The sequence below is a fragment of the Canis lupus genome, chromosome 31 (genome assembly GCF_011100685.1).
Source record: "Canis lupus familiaris isolate Mischka breed German Shepherd chromosome 31, alternate assembly UU_Cfam_GSD_1.0, whole genome shotgun sequence".
In the NCBI taxonomy this organism is placed as follows: Eukaryota; Metazoa; Chordata; class Mammalia; order Carnivora; family Canidae; genus Canis; species Canis lupus.
The window spans coordinates 38,258,527-38,280,216 of NC_049252.1; the positions used below are offsets into that span (position 1 = coordinate 38,258,527).

At 46.6% G+C, this 21,690-nt stretch overlaps 2 protein-coding genes across 2 annotated transcripts in view; one reads left to right on the top strand and one right to left on the bottom strand.

Annotated features, from left to right (window-relative positions):
- The window catches only part of TSPEAR (thrombospondin type laminin G domain and EAR repeats), a 170,535-nt gene that overhangs the window by 91,162 nt on the left and 57,683 nt on the right, over positions 1-21,690 (bottom strand).
- LOC111093468 (keratin-associated protein 10-8-like) lies at positions 10,657-12,154 on the top strand. Its single transcript, XM_038581624.1, has one exon. It carries the CDS (start codon positions 10,701-10,703, stop codon positions 11,856-11,858), a length of 1,158 nt encoding a protein of 385 aa, XP_038437552.1. The 5' UTR covers positions 10,657-10,700; the 3' UTR covers positions 11,859-12,154.

Here is a 21,690-nt window from a genome sequence, read left to right on the forward strand (position 1 = left end):
ACACAAAAGGCAAGAGTCATCAGCCCTCGACACAAGGGTTTGTAAAAAAGTAAAAAAGAAAAAGGAGGGAAAAAATGAAAAGAAAAAAGAAATAAACAAAAAAGGCAAGAGTCAGGGGTTCCTGAGTGGCTCAATCAGTTCAGCATCTAACGCTTGGTTTCTGCTCAGGTCATGATCTTATGGGTCTGGGATTGAGCCCCTGGTAGGGCTCCTTGCTCAGCAGAGAGTCTGTGTGGAGGTTCTGGCCCTCTGCCCCTTCCCCACACTCACACATTCTTGCTCTCTCTCTCTCTCTCAAAAGTAAATAAATAAATGTATTTTTTCTTTTTCAAAAGAAAGTGTCATTACACTGGACTTCATTAAAATTAGGAGCTTCTATTCATCCAGGACACCATGAACATCACAACACATCCATCAGGACACCTCAAGTTAGAAAGTCTAACCATCGTGAGTGTCAGCAAAGATGTAAAAGAACATACACATTTGCTGGAGGGAATGTAAACATGTGTGGTCACTTGGGAACCGGTTGGGCAGTCTGTCAATCATACACCAATCATGTGGCCCAGACATCCCACTCCTGGCTGTTTACCCAAGACAAGTGGCAACATAAGTCCACACGAGGAATTGTTCATGAACGTTCATACCAGTTGTGTGTGCATCAACAGCTCAGTGGGATGAATAAATTGTATTATATCCACACAATGGAAAATTATGCAGCACAAAAAGAAGGCAGCCACATACATACTCATATATCTCAATACACTCAAGAGAAGAAGCCAAACCCTAAGAATTCATATTACATAATTTACGTGAACCTGTAGAGAACACAAAGCTAACCTAGATGGGAAGGAGTTCTGTAGTTTCCTGAGGCCAGGGTGTGACAGGGTGGGATTAAGAACACATGTGAAATTTTCAGGATGATGGAGAAGTTCTATATGTTCCTTGTGGCAGTGGTCACTCTGGTGCATATTTTTCCAAAACTAGGCAAATAGAAACTTTAGACAGGTACATGTTACAGTATGCAAATCACACCTCAATAAGTTGACTTTTTAAAAAGGATACCATCCAGAGGATGAGAAAAACAAGTCCCTGACTTGGAAGAGACGTGTGTAATGCTTATACCCGGTGGAGTGCTGAAGCACACTTGCACCACTTCTTCCCAGTTCTGTGTTCAAAACATCACAATAAGAGCTGTGGTGTATTTATATCATGGGAACTGGTACATGCAATAAATTAGGGCTTTTTGGTTTCATTTTACAGACAGCCAGTTATCAAACATTTATTACACACCACTGTATACATGCAACAATTAACTCATATTTGGAAAATATAATAAATTTGCATAAGCCAATGAGAAATACAAATAATCCTACTTTTAAAAGCCATGCAAATGACTTAAACATGCAACCTCAGAAGAAAATATATTCAGGTGCTCAATGAGCAGCTTTAGTCATCAGGGAATGAAATTAATGCAATGATGTGGTATCCTTACACCCTTTCCAAAATGGATAAAATTTAAAAGATTGACAATACCTCATTTTACAAAGGATATAGAATGACAAGTCATTATACAAGTCATAAGATTGGCCAATAGGGATGTAAATGTGTTTAGAAAGCCGTTGGGACAAGATATATGCTAAACAGCACATGTGCCTATCGTTCGACCCAGAAATTCCACTCATGGGTGCACACTGAAGAGAGATTGCTAAATACATCCACCAAAAACCCCCAAAATGTACAATAATTCTTATAGCAGCATTATTAATATTAGCCAAAATCTGTAAATAGTCTAAATTTGTATCATCAGGAAAAGAGAGTGGATCAATAATGCATCACCCATGTGGCTGCTTATCACAGACACTCTGTTGAGCAAAAGGAGCCATAAACTAAGAAGTAGACTGAACAGGTGAAACCAATCCATAGGGAAATAAGATGAACCTAGTGATTCCTTGGGAGAGTTGGGTTAACTGAGAAACAGCACAAGGGAACATTTGAAATTCTGGAAACATTTTATGTCTTCAGCAAAATATCCTAAGGGATAATTCTTCCAATCCAGAAGATTATACCCAGCTAAATTATCAATCAAGAATAAAAGCAGTATGAAGTCATCTTTACTTATTCTATGCTCCAAAATTTATCTCCTATGCACCCATTTTCAGAAAGCTATATGTTCCTTGTGGCAGTGGTCACTCTGGTGCATATTTTTCCAGTTCCAGTCCAGTGGGCCCCCTCATCCAGAAGACCAGTCCAAATGTCTGCTCACACTGCATCTCCCAATTCAGGAGCTCCATGGAGGCTGAGTTCTGGTGGTAGTGATGATAGGTCAGACGGTGTGCTCCACCCAAAGAAAGACATAAGCCCAGAAAGGAAAGGACACTATGTTCAGGAAATAAGAGACCCATTATAGGAGAGAGATGGAGGAAAATCCAAAGACAGTGATGAGAGGAGATCCATGGGTGATGCCTGGAATACACAGCAGACATCATCCCATAAATGGAGCTCTTGGAGAGACATCTCCACAAAATAAAGGGAGCCAGCAGATTACCTGATATGTTCAACCCTCTTGAGTGGAGCTTGGAGATAAATTAGAGGATTTAGTGATGATCTAATGATAGGTACACAGAGAAAGAAGCAAATAAACATAAGAAGCAATTGTTAACTCTAAAAAAGGAAAAACACAAGCAAAAACAAAACATGAACAAGTGAGGAAATTAAATCTGGCGCCACTACGCAGACCTGCCTATGAGCAACATGCTCTGGTTTGAATGATACAGATTTGACAATGGTTTAACCAAATATTGGGATATTTCTACCTCCTGAGGCTGGGGAGAAGAACTTTTCATGGGGTTGGGGGGGAGGGGCGGACAAGAGAAAGTGCCTTCCTTCACCACACAAAACCACATCCTATTTAAAACTGAAAACTCAAGGGGTGGGGGAAGAGGGCAGTTGAGTAGGAGAGCCCTAGTCTCACCTCATCCCATGAATATAATCAGATAATTCATCCTAAATACCCCCCAGAAATTGATCTGAAAACTGCCAAAACAAACTCCACAACTAATGGGAGAGAAGAAGCCACACAAAGAAGATAGAAGTGCAGAGACATGGCTTGGGTGAGAAACAGACCATGGCCACCACAGTGGGGAGGGGGCTGTGGCCACGCAGAAGGGCAACAGACTAAATTAGCACACAGGGGAGCACACGGGGAAGATGAATCCCCACGGCAACTAGCATGGAAGCGAGAGGGCCCAAATTTATGAGTTCTTACAACCAGCAGAGCTTAGAGACTGGAGTTTGGATGGTCAATATGCTTGGCTCTGGGGGAATCTGGAGGAAGTTGGAGCTGCTCCTCGTGGAGAAAATGCAGGGCAAACAGCCCTTGGACATACAGCATGGAAACAGTGACCCGAAGAAAATCTAGGGCACCAGTGGGGAGGTTATTTGCTCATCTGGGAGTACAACCAGGAGAAGCAGCATTTATGGAAAGATGCCTTTGTGAACAAAGGAACTGACAGGTACCATTTCCCTCCCACACTCCTCCAGTATAAGCACAGAGCCACCTGCAGAAACCAGCCCAGTGATGACACTGGCTACCTAACTTGCTCACATCCAGCCCCACATCCCCTGTGCTCTTGAAGAACCACCATTCCCAGTCATGCTCATCTCAGTTCCAGTCCAGTGGGCCCCCTCATCCAGAAGACCAGTCCAAATGTCTGCTCACACTGCATCTCCCAATTCAGGAGCTCCATGGAGGCTGAGTTCTGGTGGTGGTGATGATAGGTCTCATTTCACAAGCAGATCAGAACACACTAATTAATATGCCACATTCAGACCAGGGACCAAACACTAGCCACAACAGGTAAAGAAAGCCTAGAGATGACTGGCCTGAAGGATAAAGTGGCAGGACACAAGAGCAGAGCACACACAGCACACACAGGAGACAAGGCCTTGAAGCACAGAGCCCTGGGGAATAGGGGACACTGTGTGGCAGGGGACTACAGGACCTCTTCTTCATAAGAACAGGAGATGTAGCTGACTTTCCTAACACAGGAAAACAGACACAGAAAGTTAGACAAAATGAGAAGCCGAGAAATTTGTCCCAAATGAAAGACAGGGCCACAGCTGGAGATCTAAGTGAAACAGATATTTCTAAAAATGCCTGACAGACATTTTTTTACATATTTATTTATTTAGAGAGAGAGAGAGAGAATGCATGGGAGGAGGAGCAAAGGGGGAAGGATAAGTAGGCTCCATGCTGAGCATGACCCTGAGATCATGATGTGAGCTGAAATCAAGAGTTGCACACTTAACTGAGCCACCCAGGTGCCCTGCCTGTTGGAAAATTTAAAGCAGTGATTATAAGGATACTTACTAGACTTGATAAAAGAGTGGAATGCATCAGTGAGACAATTAACACAGAGATAAGGAATAACAACAGAGATAAAGGACTCAATAAATTAAATGAACAACAGGCTGGAAGAAGCAAAGGAACAAATTAATGACCTAGAAGAGAGAGTTCTGGAAAATAAAGAAGCTGAACAAAAGAGAGATAAAAGGATTATGGAACAGAAAAAAAGACTTAGGGAATCAGTGACTCCATCATATGTAATAGCATTCATATTACATGGGTCCCAGAAGATGAAAAGTGTCCAGATAATTTATTTGAAAATATAATAGCTGAGGGATGCCTGGGTGGCTCAGTTGATTAAATGCTGCCTTCAACTCAGGTCATGATCCTAGGGTCCTGGGATGGAGCCCGTGTTGGGCTTCCTGCACAATGAGGGGTCTGCTTCTCCCTCTTCCTACTCCTGCTCATTCTCTCTCTCTCTCCTCTCTCAAATCAATCAATTAATAAATAAATATTTTTTTAAAAAAAGATAGAATAGCCAAAAACTTCTCTCATCTAAGGAAAGAAACAGACATTCCGATCCAGGAAGTAGAGAACTCCCACCAAAACCTAAAAAGCAGCTCAATACCAAGACATATTGTAATTAAAATGAGGAAACATAGTGACAACAAAAATATTAAAAGCAGCAAGAAAAAGAAGACATTGAATATTAAATTATAAGGGAAAACACATAGGCTAGCAGGGGACTTTTCAGCACAAACTTTGCAAGCCAGAAGAGAGGGGCATGAGGTATTCAAAGTGCTGAATGGGAAAAATCTTCAGCCAAGAATACTCTGTCCAGTAAGGCTGTCATTCAGAATAGAAGCATGGATAAAAAGCTTTTCAGGCAAAGAAAAACTAAACTAGCCCTGCAGGAAATATTAAAGAGGACTCTTTGAGTGGGAAAGACCAAATGACAGTATGAAGGCAGGGAACACAAAAGGAGTAAAAACGAACATTTCTATAAAAAATCAGTCAAAGAACTCAGAAAATAAAAGGATGTAAAATATAACAACACATACCTAAAAGTGAGGAGGAGAGGAGTAAAGAATGGTTTCAAACTTAAGTGACCATCAACTTAATATGGACTGTTATTTGCAGAAGAGGTTATATACAAGCCTAATGGTAACCATGTATTAAAACCATTAATAAATATGCAAAGAATAAAGAGAAAGGAATCCAAATATATCACTAAAGAAAGCCAACAAACCATGAAAGATATGAAGATTTAAAAAATCACAGAAAATTTTCAGGAACAATCACAAAACACTAAAGTGGCACTAAATACATACCTATCAATAATTACTCTGAATGTAAATGAACTAAACACTACAATCAAAAGACATATGGTGTCAGAATGGGCAAAAAAAAAAAAAAGGACCCATTCATACTCTGCCTACAAGAGACTTATTTTAGACATAAAGATACCTGAAGATTGAAAGTGAGGGGATGGAGAAACATCTACCATGTAAATGGATGTCAAAAGAAAGCCAGAGTAGCCATACCTATACTAGACAAACTAGATTTTAAACCAAAGACCGTAACAAGAGCTGAAAAAGGACGTTAAGTCATAATAAAGGGGACAATCCAACAAGAAGGTCAGAAGATCTAACAATTGTAAATATTTATGTCCCTAACTTGGGAGCAGCCAAATACATAAAACAGTTAATAACAAACGTAAAGGAACTCGTGGATAATAACACAATAATAGTAGGGGACTGAACACCCCATTCATAGCAATGGACAGATCATCCAAGCAGAAAATCAACAAGGAAACAAGGGCTTTGGATGACACATTGGGCCAGGTGGATTTCACAGATATATGAGGAACATTCCATCCTAAAGCAGAATACACATCCTTCTCGAGGCACATGCAACAGTCTCCAGCATAGATCACAATGGGTCACAAATCAGCCCTCAACACGTACACAAAAATTGAGATCATATCATGCATATTCTCAGACCACAGTGCTGTGAGACTTGAAGTCAGCCACAAGGAAATATTTGGAAAGACCACAAATACATGGAGGTTAAAGGACATCATAAAAAATAAAAAATAAAAAAAAGGACATTCTACTAGAGAATGAATGGATCAACCAGGAAACTAAGGAGGAAATGTAAAACACATGGAAGTAAATAAAAATGAAAACACAACATTTCAGAACCTTTGGGCAACTGGGGGACAGTTCAGAACCTTTGCATCTTGGGATGCAGCAAAGGCTGTCCCAAGAGGGAAGTATATAGCAATACAAGCCTACCTCAAGAAGAAAGAAAATCTCAACTACAGAACCTAACCTTACACCTAAAGGAGCTGGAGAAAGAACAACAAATGAAGCTTAAAGCCAGCAGAGGAAGGGAAATAATAAAGATTAGAGCAGAAATAAATGATATAGAAACTAAAAAATCAGAGAACAGATCAATGAAATGAGGAACTGGTTCTTTGCAAAAATCAACAATTGATATACTGATAAATCCCTAGCCAGACTCAGCAAAAACAGAGAGAAAGGAATCCAAAAAATAAAAGCACAACTGAGAGAGGAGAAATAATAACAAACCCCCAAGAAAGCCAAACAATAATAAGAGAACATCATGAAAAACTATATGCCAACAGTAACAACCTAGAAGAAATGGATAAATCCTGAAAACGTACAAACTACCAACACTGAAACAGGAAGAAATAGAAAACCTGGACAGACCCATAACCAGCAGAGAAACTGAATCAATTATGAAGAATCTCCCAGCAAACATAAATTAAAGACTAGACACAGGGCAATTCCACCAAAAATTTAAAGAAGATGTAATACCTGTTCTCAAACTATTTCAAAAAAATAGAAAAGGAAGGAAAACTTCCAAATTCACTCTATGAGGCCAGCACTACCCTTGATACCAAAACCAGATAAAGACTACACTAAATGGGCAACTTGGGTGGCTCAGTGGTTTAGCACCTGCCTTCAGCCCAGGGCGTGATCCTGGAGACCCGGGATTGAGTCCCGCATCGAGTCCCGCATCGGGGTCCCTGCATGGTGCCTGCTTCTCCCTCTGCCTGTGCCTCTGCCTCTCTCTCTTTCTCTCTCATAAATAAATAAAATCTTTTAAAAAAAAAGACTCTGCTAAAAAAAGAGAACTACAGGCCATTAACCCTGATGAATATGGATGCAAAAATCCTCAACAAGACACTAGCAAACTGAATCCAACACATTTTAAAAAATAATTTATCATAATCAACTGGGATTTATTCAATATAAAGGGTGGTTCAATATTCACAAATCAATCCATGTGATACATCACATCAATAAGAGAAAAGGAAGAACCATGTGATCATTTCAATAGACACAGAAAAGGCATTTGACAGAGTACAATATCCATTCATGATAAAAACCCTCAACAAGGTAGGTTTAGAGGGAACCCACCTCAACCTAATAAAGGCCATATGAGAAAGTCCACAGTGAACACCATCCTCAGTGGGGAAGAACTGAGAGCCTGTCCCCTGAGGTCAGGAGGAGGACAGGCACGTCCACTCTCACCACTGTTGTTCGACCTAGAACTGGAAGTCCTAGTCTCCGCAGTCAGACAACAAAAAGAAATAAAAGGCCTCCATATCGGCAAGGAAGAAGTCAAACTTTCACTACTTGCAGATGACATGACACTCTATACAGAAAACCCGAAAATCTCCACCAAAAAGCTGCTGGAACTGATTCGGGAATTTGGTAAAGTCTCAGGACAAAAAGTCAAGGTAGAGAAATCTGTTCCATTTCTGTACGTCAGTAATGAAGCAGCAGAAAGAGAAGTTAAGGAATCAATCGCGTTTACAATTATATCAAAAATAGTAAGATACTGGGGTGCTAGAGTGGTTCAGTCAGTTAAGCATCCAACTCTTGATTTTGGCTCAGGTCATGATCTCAGGGTCATGAGATCAAGCCCTGAGTCAGGCTCCTCACTAAGCACGGAGTCTGCTTCAGACTCTCTCTCCCTCTGTCCCTCCTCACTGCTCATGCTCTCTCTCTCTCAAATAAGTAAATAAGTCTTAAAAAAAAAAAAAAGATAAGATACTTAGGAATAACCCTAACCAAAGAGTTGAAAGACCTGAATTCTGAAAACTATAAAATGGTGATGTGAGGAATTAAAGATGACATGCTCGTGGATTGGAAAAACAACATCATTAAATGTCCATATTACCCAAGGCAATCTACACAATCGATGCAATGTCTATCAAAGTACCAGCAGCACTTTTCACAGAGCTGGAACAAACAATCCTAACATTTATATGCAATCACAAAAGTCCCCAAATAGCCAAAGCAACTTGAAAAAGCAAAGCAAACTGGGGGCATCCCAATGCCTGACCTCAAGCTATATTACAAAGTTGTGATCATCAAGACAGTCTGGCACTGGCACAACAACAGACACACAGATCAGTGGAACAGAAGAGAGAACCTAGAAATGGACCCTCAACTCTATGGTCAACTCATCTTTGACAAATCAGGAAAGAATATCCACTGGAAAAAAGACAGTCTCTTCAATAAATGATGCTGGGGAAATTGGACAGCCACATGCAGGAGAATGGAACTGGCCCATTTTCTTACACCACACACAAAAATAGACTCAAAAATGGTTGAAAGACCTAAATGAGACAGGAATCCATTAAAATCCTAGAGAAGAACACAGGCAGCAACCTCTGTGACCTCGGTTGCAGTAACTTCTTGCAAGACACGTCTCCAAAGCCAAGAGAAACAAAGGTAAAAATGAACTATTGGGACTTCCCCGAGATAAAAAGCTTCCGCACAGCCAAGGAAACAACCAACAAAACTAAAAGACAACCTACGGAATGGAAGAGGCTCTTTCCAAGTGACATATCAGATAAAGGGTTAGTTTCCAAAACGCATATAGGGTCTGTATTTACTCAATACCCCAAAAAACAAATAATTCAATCCAAAAATGGGCAGAAGACATGAACAGGCATTTTTCTGAAGAAGACATCCAGATGGCCAACAGGCCCATGAAAGATGCCCAGCATGACTCATCGTGGAGGAAATACACATCAAACCATAATGAGATCCCACCTCACACCTGTCAGAACGGCTAACGTCAACAAGACAAGAAACAACAGGTGTTGGCCAGGATGTGCAGAGAAGGAAGCCCTCGTGCATGTTGGTGGGAATGCAAACTGGTGCGGCCGCCCTGGAAAACACTGTGGAGGTTCCTCAAAAGGTTAAAAATAGAACTACCCTGCGACCCAGCAATTGTACTATTGGGTATTTACCCCAAAGATATAAAAATACTAATTCAAAGGGATATTTGCACCCCGATGTCCACGGGGGCCGCACCGGGAGGAGCCTCGACGTCCACGGACAGATGCTGGAGGGAGGAGACGTGGTCCCTGCGCACCCTGGGTGTCACCCGGCCGTCAGAGGGGGGAGATCTCGCCATTTACACCGACGTGGGGGGAGCCGGAGGGCGTGATGCCGAGGGGGGCGAGTCGGCCAGAGAGAGACATGATCGCACGGCCTCCCTCATTCGGGGAATTTAAGAAATAAAATAAAGGAGCAAAGGGGGAAAAAATAGAAGGAAAGAGAGGCAAATCGAGAAACACTCATAACTCTAGAGAACACACTGATGGTCACCAGAGGGGAGGCAGGTGGGGGGCCTGGGGGAAACAGGTGATGGGGACTAGGGGGTGCACTTATCATAAGCACCGTGCGATTAAAAGATTAAAATAAGACTCCTGAAAATTAAAAATTTAAATAAATAATAAAACTGAAAACTCAAGAGAGTACAGAATATGCACATCACTGGGGAACCGTGCGATAAACAGCGGAACAAGGACAGTGTCGGGCGCGGACTGTGGGAGTCACCCCACCAGAGTCTGCAGGTGGAGCAGGAGATGGGGGGCTCCTCTGAGCCAACACACTCTTATTCAGTGAGGGGTTTGCGGCCACATGTGGAGCATCTGCAGAGGCCAGAATTCACACCAAAGACACACAAGCAAATACGGAAAGAGGAGCCCAGGTTATCCAGACACACCCAACCCTGAGCTGGTCGACCAACAGGAACTGTGCACCTCAGTGTTTCCACACACAAGCAACCAGGCATCACCGGACACACTCAGAGCCTTGAGGACAAACATCGCACCGCAAATAAGCCCCTAAGGGTTGTCAGGAAATACACGCTGAGCAACAAGGAAAAGGAAGGCTGGTGCAGGCTCAGGCGAGGCTCAGCACCCCAGGGACAGGTATAAAAGCCCCTGACAACCAGAGCACCTCACTCGCACACCTGTCACACACACCCCTGTCCTGCTCACCTCCCAGCACAAAACTCCAGCATGGCTGACACCTGCTGCTCCCGGACCTGCCTTATTGCCGCCTCCACCCTGTCCGTCTGCTCCAGCGACCTGAGCTGTGGCGGCCGCCTCTGCTCGCCCAGCGCTTGCACCAGCTCCTCCTGGCAGGTGGACGATTGCCAGGAGACCTGCTGCGAGCCCCCCTGCTGCGCCCCCGCCTCCTGCCTGACCCTCCTCTGCACCCCTGCGAGCTGCGGGTCCAGCCCCTGCCCACCGGCCTGCCCCGGCTCCTGCCAGCCCTCGTGCGGCAGCTGCTCCCCCTGCCAGGAGGGCTGCGGTGTGTCTGTCTGCTGCAAGCCCGTGTGCTGCACCCCCGTCTGCTGCAAGCCCCTGTGCTGTGAGTCCTCCCCCTGCTGCCAGCAGTCTAGCTGCCAGCCCTCCTGCTGCAACTCCTCCCCCTGCCAGGAGGGCTGTTGTGTGTCTGTCTGCTGCAAGCCCGTGTGCTGCACCCCCGTCTGCTGCAAGCCCCTGTGCTGTGAGTCCTCCCCCTGCTGCCAGCAGTCTAGCTGCCAGCCCTCCTGCTGCAACTCCTCCCCCTGCCAGGAGGGCTGTTGTGTGTCTGTCTGCTGCAAGCCCGTGTGCTGCACCCCTGTCTGCTGCAAGCCCTTGTGCTGTGAGGCCTCCCCATGCTGCCAGCAGTCTAGCTGCCAGCCCTCCTGCGGCAGCTGCTCCCCCTGCCAGGAGGGCTGCTGTATGTCTGTCTGCTGCAAGCCCGTGTGCTGCACCCCCGTCTGCTGCAAGCCCGTCTGCTGCACCCCAGTCTGCTGCAAGCCCCTGTGCTGTGAGTCCTCCCTCTGCTGCCAGCAGTCTAGCTGCCAGCCCTCTTGCTGCAGCTCCTCCCCCTGCCAGGAAGACAGCTGTGTGTCTGTCTGCTGCAAGCCCATGTGCTGCACCCCTGTCTGCTGCAAGCCTGTGTGCTGCAAGCCTGTGTGCTGTACCCCTGTCTGCAGCAAGCCTGTCTGCTGCCAGGCCTCCCCCTGCTGCCAGCCCAGCCCCTGCAGACCCTCCTCCTGCGTGTCCCTCCTCTGCCGCCCCGTGTGCAGGCCCGCCTGCTGCGTCCCCCTCTCCCCCTGCCAGCCCAGCTGCTGCCCCCAGGCCTCCAGCGTGTCCCTGCTGTGCCGCCCCATGTGCTCCCGCTGATGGGGCACGTGCCCCCAGGGCGCTGGGCACAGGCCCCACCCAGGGACCGTGGGCCTCCCGGCCACCCCTCAGCCCAGCCCTCACCTGTGCTAGGTGGCTGCCCCCACCCACGATGGGGTCCCCCTGGGTGTCCACTCTCCTGACCTGACCTTCACCTCCTCCCTCCCAAGAACGCGGACCCCGTGGCTCCCCGGGGCTCCTGCTCCCGGGATGCACCTCCACCTGCCCTGGGTCACCTGCCTTCCCTCCCAGCTCCTCTGCTTGGTCACCTGACCTCGCCCTCCAACCTGTGGGCACCTCCCTGGCACCCCAATAAATTCACTTCACCTGCTGACCTGCTTCCTTTCATCTGACTCTCATGGGGGTGGGGTCCCGGGGGTTTGGACCCAACAGTGGTCCCTTCCCTCGTGAACATTTTTGGAAGGAGCGATGAGAGGTCCCCAAGGGCCAGGGCCCAACTGCTCTGGGCGGGGCCGCGGGGTGGGACTCACGCCCTGGCGCAGATGGTCAGGGCTGCTGGGCCCCGAGTGGGTCCCCGGGGCCCCTGAGGCTGGCCACCTGCATACAGGGCGTGGCCTGGGGGGCTCAGCCCAGGCCCGTCTCCACCCACTGCCCCAGCTGGGCAAAGTGTCCCGGACAAGCCTGCCTGGGGGCCGCAGGCAGCACAGCCCGGGGGGCCTGGGGGCCTCCTGGGGTCCCCCTGGGGTCTTCCAGCGTGCTCTGCTCATCCCGTGGAGAGGCGGCGGGCTGGGGAAGGCACTGCTCTAAGCCCCCAAAGGAAACGACTAGGTTGGAAGCACAATCTTCAGGTCTTCAGGGTGGCAGGAGCCCCAGGATCCCGTCCTGGGCAGGACTCAGGACATCAGCTGGTAGGTCTGGACTCCGCCTGGGAGCAGGAGGGACACGGAGTCACGGGGCAGGGCCTGCCCTGGGAACCCCGTCAGGCCTGGACATGCCCAGTGCTCTGGACAACGCTGCTCTGATGTCAGGATGGCACTGACGTCACGGGAGGACACTTGTTGACAAAGGCAGAGGCAACCCCCTATGTCGCCCGCCAGCGTGCCCCCGCCCCTGCCCTCACCTCAGGAACGCTTGTCCTCAGTGGTTTGCACAAGTGACCTGTGACTCTCTGGGCTTTGCTGATGGTGCCTGGCATGTGTCACTTCCGGAGGGCCCATGGGGTGAAGTGCCCTGAGCCCACGTGCTATTCCTTTGATTTATTTGTGACAAACACCGCTGGCCTCACCCAGCCCTAGCCGTTCTCATGGCAGTTCGCACTACGGCAGGCACCCAAAGGACGGGGGTTTAAACTCACAGCTGCTCTCTGACGTCTGAGCTCCTCATCCCCTCCTCACCTCCTCCTTACTGGGAGATGAAGTGTTGGGAAAACACAGTAGAGAGACACCCATGTGGCCTGTAGCCAGGAAGCCATAAAGGCCACCCAGGAAAGGCTCCTCTGGGCACCCCTGACCTCCACCCTGACCCCACCCAGCCCCAGGCCACCACGTGTCACAGCATCTGCTTCATGGCCTCCAGCCTGGGTGTCCCAGGGCCACCTGCTTCCCACCACCTGCCTCTGGGCTATGAGAGCTCCTGGGCCCCCCAGGGTCTCAGGGCTCTGCTGGGGCGGCCCCTGTGCAGCCCACCTCCTCCTGCAGCCCAGCTGGCTACTCCATGCGCTTCCCCTCGGGGTCCTGCCTGCCTGACCTAGACTGTCCCCTAAAGGCCCCTGCCTGCTGCGGAGCCAACCTCTCCAAGCTCACCCTTGACTCAGGAGGAAGCCACCCAGCCAGCCATTCCCTTTCACAGCCAGTCTGTTACTGTGGACTCCTTCCAGGGCTGACCCACCCACATCTGCATCCCCCGCCCCCAGAAAGTGCCCCAAAGCACCCCCGGATGCCCTGAAAGGTAGAGCCCAGGGACCCCTCTGGGCCAGACAGGCAACAGGAGACTTCCTCAGCCCCACATGACCCCTGGGCCAGTCTAACCATGCAACTCGCTTCCTGCAGAATAACCCCCAACAAATACTTTAGAGTCTCACACCCTTTTCCTCTGTTTCCTGTGGTGGTTTCACTGACAAAGGGGACCCACAACTCATCTGGGAACACGGAGCTCAGGGGAGCGATGTGATCATTAGCCGGCACCCAAGGACCTCTGTCCCTCCTCTGTGGGGCTTATATTGTCATCTTTGGAGGACCAGGAGCTCCTGAACATGATGCCTGCCATGGGCCATGTCTACTTCCAGTCGTTGCTCTGCTGTCTGGCCACCATCACAGTCTGAGACTTTGTTCCCAGGAAAACCCTGTGGGCACCAAATGGGCTGAGAACAAAGACCCCAACCCACTGTAAGTAGAAGCAGCTCCTCCCCACGCACAGATGAGGGCTGTCCCGACATCAGCACATGCCACAGTCCTGTTGGGAAGTAGGGACAGGGAAGACCTGGCAGTTGGTTTGTCTGGTGTCCAGACAGTCTTCTAGGGACAGGTGGCATCCTACATTCACAGACACCAGAATGTCGTGTGCTCCAGCACCGTGTCAGCTGCTGGGATGCAGAGGGCAGAGAAGAGGACACAGCCTCTGGGGCTCCCACCTACTGGGCTGGGTTGGCAGAGAGCAGCTGGGAAAGGATGACTGGAAACAGCAATAGTGGAGAAAGGCCAGAACAGTGTGAAAACATGTCCAGACCAGAGGGTGGGAGCAAATATCCCATGTCCAGATATAGCCAGACGCAGCTTCCCACACACGTGAGCAAATCTGAGAATGAAGTCCTGGAACTGCAGAGCAATGGGTCAAATGGTGGAGGCAAGAAAATCACATTGCCCACAGAGGGTCCTCTTTACAGCAGTATAGATTCTCAGCATGGGGGTTACCTTTTTCTATCTTTGCCAACTTGATAAGAAATAATACCTTATGGTTGCTCCTTGTCCCTAGACACATAGAATCGCAAAGGGTGATACACCATTAGGGGTTTATGCAGAAACAGGGGGATGGGCATCTGAAGTCTCTCCAGTTTTGATCATTACAAACAATGCCACCATGAAGGGTCCCCACCGCTTACCTGTGTGCACAGGTGTATGTTTTCACTGTGCCTAAATTCCCAGAAGTGGGACTTCCAGGTCAGAGTTTGCTGATTTTAAATTCTGAGAGATATCAACAAATGTCCTCAAAAGGACTTTTAAAAGTTGTGCCTACTAAGAGTGATCAGAAAAGATGGGCAGTAGGGAACTCTAAGGGCCCACCCCTACACCCCCATAGAAACACTGAAAAAAACTGGCAAAGAATCAAATGGTCAAGGGGTTACAATGACCAAGGAAATGCTCCATCAAGAACAAAGTGGTTGCAGCCTGGTGGACTGGGTGCCAGTGAGGGGCCCTGGTTCTGGCAAGAGCAAGCCCCATTCTATGAGAAGTGTGGTTGTCTGAGCAGTGGCTCTGGAGGTGCCCACACCAAGGGCTTGGCTTAATTTCTCATAACTTCAAGGCAAAGAAGCAGCTACATGGAGAGAGTTTGTCAAATGAACCCACTGCGGCCTGGGGAAAAGGTATCAGTTGTGGCAAACAGAAGACACCCCAAAAAGCCAAGGACAGAAAGCTGGGGAATGAAATGTTTGGAGAAATAAGGTTTTCAGGCTTTCACAGATGGCTGGGAGACCAGAAGACCCCACACATGCCTGCAAGGGGCCCATGCTCAGAAAGGAGCTGAGAAAGCCCTGGACACTTACCACTGGCTACACGTCCAGTTCTGACAGGCATGATGTGAAGGTGAAGGCAGATCTGTCAACTGTCCAGCCCAGGGCTGTGGGCTGGTCCCAACACACAAGCAGAGCCCAGCCGCCAAGACTGGGAGAAAAGTCTTGTTTGGCTCCAGGTGTTTAAGGAAGTTTCTGTCAAATCAGTATCTGACCACTAGGCTAATGGAACACTGAGCACACCTGACAAAGAGTGCAGTCATTACAATATAGTTTAGAAGGGTCACTGAACAAAAACACAATGACAGGTCACAGCAATCAGCAACAAAAACTATAGAGAAGGGGAGAATCTGATATCCAGAATTATCACATGATAATACTCAAAATGTCCAGCTTTCAACAAAAAATATGAAGGATGCAAAGAAAGAAGAAAGGATGACTCATTCACAGGTAAAAAAAAAAAAGCAATTAGCAGAAAATACCCTTGAGAAAGCCCAGGGATTTAACTTTCTAGACAAAACTTTTATTTTTTTAAAGATTTTATTTATTTATTTAACACACAGAAAGAGAGAGAGAGAGAGAAGGCACAAGCAAGGGGAGCAGGAGGTAGAGGTAGAGGAAGAGGGAGAAGCAGGCTTCCTGCTGAGCCAGCAATCCCCATGGGGCTTGATCCCAGGACCTCAGGATCATGACTTGAGCTGAAGGCAGATGCTTCACCAACTGAGCCACCCAGGCGTCTCTAGACAAAACTTTTATTTTTTTAAGATTTTATTTATTTATTCATGAGAGACACAGAGAGAGGGAGAGGGCAGAGACATAGGCAGAGGGAGAAGTAGGCTTCCTGCAAGGATCCTGATATGGGACTAGATCCCAGATCCCAGGATCACACCCTCAGCCGAAGGCAGACATTCAACCGCTGAGCCATTCAGCCATCCCTAGACAAAAATTCTAAGTAAACTCTCTTAATATACTCTAAGAGTCAAGGAAAATCATGAACAAAGAACTAAGAGAAACCAAGAGCATAATGTTCATGAAATTGAGAATATCAGTAAAGAGACAGAAGTAAAAAAAGGAACCAAACAGAAATTCTAGGGTTATTGAACCAATTGCAATCACTGAATCGATAACTTTACTAGAGGAGCTCAATAGCACATGTGAGCAGGCAAAAGAAAGAATTAGTAAATAAGGAGACAGGACAGTTGAAATACTCTGGTTTGAGGAGTCGATGGGAAAAAGGAATAAGGATAAGTGAACAGAGGCTGCGAGACCCGTGGGACGCCATCAAGTAGACCAACATGCACTCGACAGGAATCTCCTAAAGAGAGGGGAGAGAAGAGGGGCTGAAAAAAAAGTTGAAGAAATAATGGCCAAAAAAACTTTTCGAATTAAAAAAGAATAGGAGTCTACACATCTAAGAAGCTCAGTGAACTCCAAAGAGAATAAACCCAGAGACACCCACACTAATATATGATAACCAAATTATACAAAGACAAAGAGAGAATCTTAAAAGCAGCAAGAGGGAAGATTAGCAGCCAATTCCTCATCAGAAATGTGGGAGCAGGAGGGACAGTGTGTGTAAAGCGCTGGAAGAAGGACCACCAACCAAGAATTTCATGCCCCACAAATGTGCACTTGCCAAGTGAAGCAAAGATTAAGACACGTCCAGGTAAATGAAAGTTAAAAGGCTTCATTGCCCATGGACAGACCTGCCTAGGAGAAATGATAATTTGAGCTGAAATAAAAGGACACTAAACAGTAACTTGGAGCCATAGGAGGAGATAAAGGACTCCAGTCAGGGTGTTGGTTTGGGTAGTTTCTGTGTTTCTAAGGATTTTTGCAGGACACCAAAGTCTTTGGTGTCCAGTTAGAACTCTCATATAACCTTTTTCACATACATAAGGTCAGTAGTGATGTCCCCATTTTTATTTAATTTGAGTCTTATCTCTTTTTTTTCCTAGTCTAGATAAAAGTTTGTCCATTCTGTTGCTCTGTTCAAAGAACCAACTTTTGGTTTCGCCGATTCTCTCTGTAGTAGTTCTAGTGTCTGTTTCATTAATCTGTGCTCTGTTTCCTTCCTCTCCCAGCTTTGGGCTTGGTCTGCTCTTCTTTTTCTAGTTCCTTAAGATGTAGAGTTAGGTTGTGGGTTTAAATATTTCTTCTTTTTAAATCAAGTGTTGACAACTATGAATCTGCCTCTGAGCACTGTTTTTGCTCCATCCCCTAAGTACTGGCTCATTGTGTTGTCATCTGCTTTCATATCAAAGTATTTTCTAACTTCTCTTGTGAATTTTTCTTCGGTTCATTGGTTGTTTCACTGTGTGTTTAATTTCCATTTATTTGTGAGATTTCCCATTTTTATTCTGTTATTGGTTTCTTTCCATTTTGGTCAGAGAAGATACTTGGTACGATTTCAGCTTTTAAAATTTACTGAGATTTGTTTTGTGGCCTAACAGAGTCTAATCTGGAAAATATTCTATGGGGACTTGAGAAGAACATGCATTCTGCTATTGCTCAGTATTTTGTATACATGTTGGGTTTAGTTGGTTTATAGTGTTATTCAAAGCTTCTGTTTCATTGTTGATCTTTGATCGAGTTGTTCTATTATGTCATTTTTTTATTAGTGGAAAAGACATTGAAATCTCCAACTATTATCATAGAACTGAAATTATTTCTTTAATTCTGTAATTTGTGCCTTATATATTTGGAAGTCTGTTAGTAGGTGCATATGTGTTTATAGTTGTCATCTCTTCTTGATATGTTGACCCTCTTAACAATACTTAATATCCTTTTTTGTCTCTTACAACAAATTTGACTCAAAGTCTATTTTGTCTGATTTTATTATAGCCATCCAGCTCTCGTTTGGTTATTATTTGCATGAAGTATCTTTTTCTATCTTTTCACTTTCAATCTATTTGTGTCTTTGAGTCTCAAGTGAGTGAACTGACTCAAGAAGAAATAGGCAAACTGAATAGACATAAAACAAGGAATGAGATTAAAATATAATCCGAAACCTCCCCCAAAAGTAAAGCCTGGGACCAGATGGTTTCATGCTGAGTTTTGCTAAACATTTATAGAACAATTAACACTAAATGTTCTCAAATTCTTCCAAAAACGGAAGATGAGGGAACACTTCCTAAATCATTCTGTAAAGTCTGAATTATCCTGATATCAAAGCCAGGCAAAAACAAACAAAAGAAAACTACAGACCAATATTCCTTATAGATAAAGATTTTTAAGACTTCCCCCAAATACTATCAAACAAAATCTAGCAGTATGTTAAGAGAATCATTCACCATGATCAAGTGGGTTTATCCCAATAATGCAAGAGTAATTCAACATATGGAAAAACAATCAAACTAATACATCACATTAATAGAATAAAGTGTGTGTGGTGGGGGGTGGGGAACGTGATGATCTCATCTGATGCAGAAAAAGCATCTGACAAAAGCCAACACCCTCTCATAATAAAACCATCAACAAACTATGAGAAGAGAACTTCCCTAGCATAATAGAGAGTAGATGAAAACCCCACAGTGAACATCAGCCTCCATAGTGTAGGAAAGAAAGCCTTCCCCTAAGTCAGGGACAGGCAAAGATGCCCTCTTTCACCGCTTCTATTCAACATTGTGCTGCAAGCGCTAGCCAGAGCAATTTGGCAAGGAAAACAAACAAAAGACGTCCAAATTAGAAAGGACACACAGAAGTTACTACAAAGCTACAGTGATCCAAACAGTGGTACTGGCATAATGACAGACATAGAAGTCAGTGGAATAAAACTGAAAATGTAGAAATAAACCCATACTTATCTGGTCAATTGATTTTCAACAAGGGCGTCAAGATCATCTCGTGGGGGAAAGAATAGTCTCTTCAACAGAGGGTGCTGGGACAACTGGACATCCACGTGTGAAAGAATACAGTTGAACCCTACCTCACACCATATACAAAAATCAACTCAAACATCAATCAAACACCTAAATATACATGCTGATGCTCTAAAACTCTTGGAAGGAAACATAGGGGACAATCTGCATGACCTTGGATTTGGCAAAGAGATTGTTTTGGTTATGGCACTAAACAAAAGGAAACAGGTGAGTTGGATTTCATCGAAAGTTACAGTTCTGTGCTTCAAAGGATGCTATCAAGAGAGTGAAAGGCAACCCACAGAATGACAGAAAATATTTGCAAAGCATAATTTAATATCCAGAATACATGAAGTACTCCTGTAACTCAACAAAGCTACAGATAACCCAATTAAAAACGGGCAAAGCACTTTGACAGACATCCCTCCAAAGAAAATATTCAGACAGCCAACAAGCACTTGAAAGGAAGCCCAAGAGTATCAGTCGTCAGGGAAACGGAAGTCAAAACCGCAGTAAGATGCCAGCGTCTTATTACGATGCCAATCATAGCCAAGGGTGGCTACGATTTTTTTTTTTTAAACCAGAACAGAAGCAACGTCGGGGAGCATGTGGAAGGAACCTTGCCGTTGGAAATGCAAAACGGTGCAGCTGCTGTGGAAGGCAGCCTGGCAGGTCCTCGAACGTTAAACGCAGAGTCACCATCTGATCCAGCAACTCCACTGCTAGGTAGACACCAGGGCGAACTGAAAAGACGCGTTCGAACAAAACCGTGTACAACGTCCACGGCGGCGCTATTCACGACAGCCAAAAGGTGGAAACAACCCCGATGTCCGCTGACTGATGATGAGCAGATAAATAAGATGTGGGGTGGCCGTTTGCTGGAATATTACTCGGCCGTGGCAGGAGTGAAGCGCGGACACGCTGCAACCTGGACGAGCCTGGCAAACATCACGCTCCGTGAAAGGGGTCAGACACGGGGTCACGTACTGTGTGAGCCCTTCCAGGCGGAGTGTGTGGACGAGGCAGGTCCGTAGAGACAGGAAGCAGATTGCTGATTGACAGGGTTTCCTTCTGGACCCATGAGAACGTTCTAGAAATAGATGGTGGTCATGGTTGTACAACATCATGACTTTGCTAAATGCCACCGACTCGTACACTTTAAAAGGGACAAAATCACAAATTGTATCATTGTGGGCCCAATCTGTAAAGATCATGCCTGCTAGGGGTCTCGGGGTGGGGCCCCCACGCGCAGCAGTGCTACAAGTCCGCAACGTCCTAAAGCTTTGTTGATCTTACAGATGTGACATTTTTTGTTTTAATTTGGGAACATTTGATTCTTAATGAGCTCAAGTAGCTTTCCCTGTGCTTATTGGAAACTCGAGTGCTTTGAATTTTGTATGTGATTCTTTCGTACCCTCTCCTGCTTCCGCGGGGAGGACCTTCTCACGTTCATACTAACCTTCTCCTCCATTCATGTTCCAAACAGATTCCCTTTGGGTTTTGAAATTAAGCAATGTTGGATTGTCCTGGATAGACTGTCCCCACGTCACCCTCGCTCCACGCCCACCTCCTCCAGATTAAATCTCAGCCCACTTTCAGGCCCCAACCAGGGAAATGCCTCTGCCAGGACCACTGACCGACCACAGGCTCCGGGGAAGAGCGTTAGGCCCCAAGGATCAGTCCTTGAATCCGGTCCTCCCAACGACCTAGGGAGTTCAGGCCTCCCTGGGACATTCTGGCTCCTCCTTGGGGAGGGTGTGTCGGGCCCTGTCTGTGGGCATCCACCTCCTCCTCACTGGCCTTGGTGGACACTGGGACCACAGAAGTTCACCAGCCGCCCAGGAGCGATCGGTCCCACGTCACCTGTGCCCTGAAATATGCACCTCTGTCCTCCTGCTCCATAACCCGCTGCTCCCCGTGAGGCCCTGCACACCCGGGCTGGGGCCACACGGGGCAGGTCACGTGAGCCCAGGGCTGGCACCTGGACCCTCAGCACATAACCTGCCAGGAGGGTGCCACAGAGTCAGCCACAGAGTGGGCCACAGGGAGGCTATACCTTCCCCACGGGGCTCCCAGGGGAACTGGGCTCACATCAGGGACAAGCAGCCCTGCCCAGCGGGGAGAAGGCTTACAAGCTGAGCGACATCGGGTCGTGACAACAGGCCTAATGATGGTCCTCACGGCCCAAAACACCAACAAGCCAGGGAGGCGTGGGGAGCGTCGCCTGGGACAACACAAACACTCCACGGGGTATAAAAGCCGCGGCCCAGCACCTCGCACACTC

Excerpts from the sequence above, each read along its gene's own strand:
- LOC111093468 (XM_038581624.1), top strand. The coding sequence starts at position 10,701 with ATGGCTGACACCTGCTGCTCCCGGACCTGCCTTATTGCCGCCTCCACC.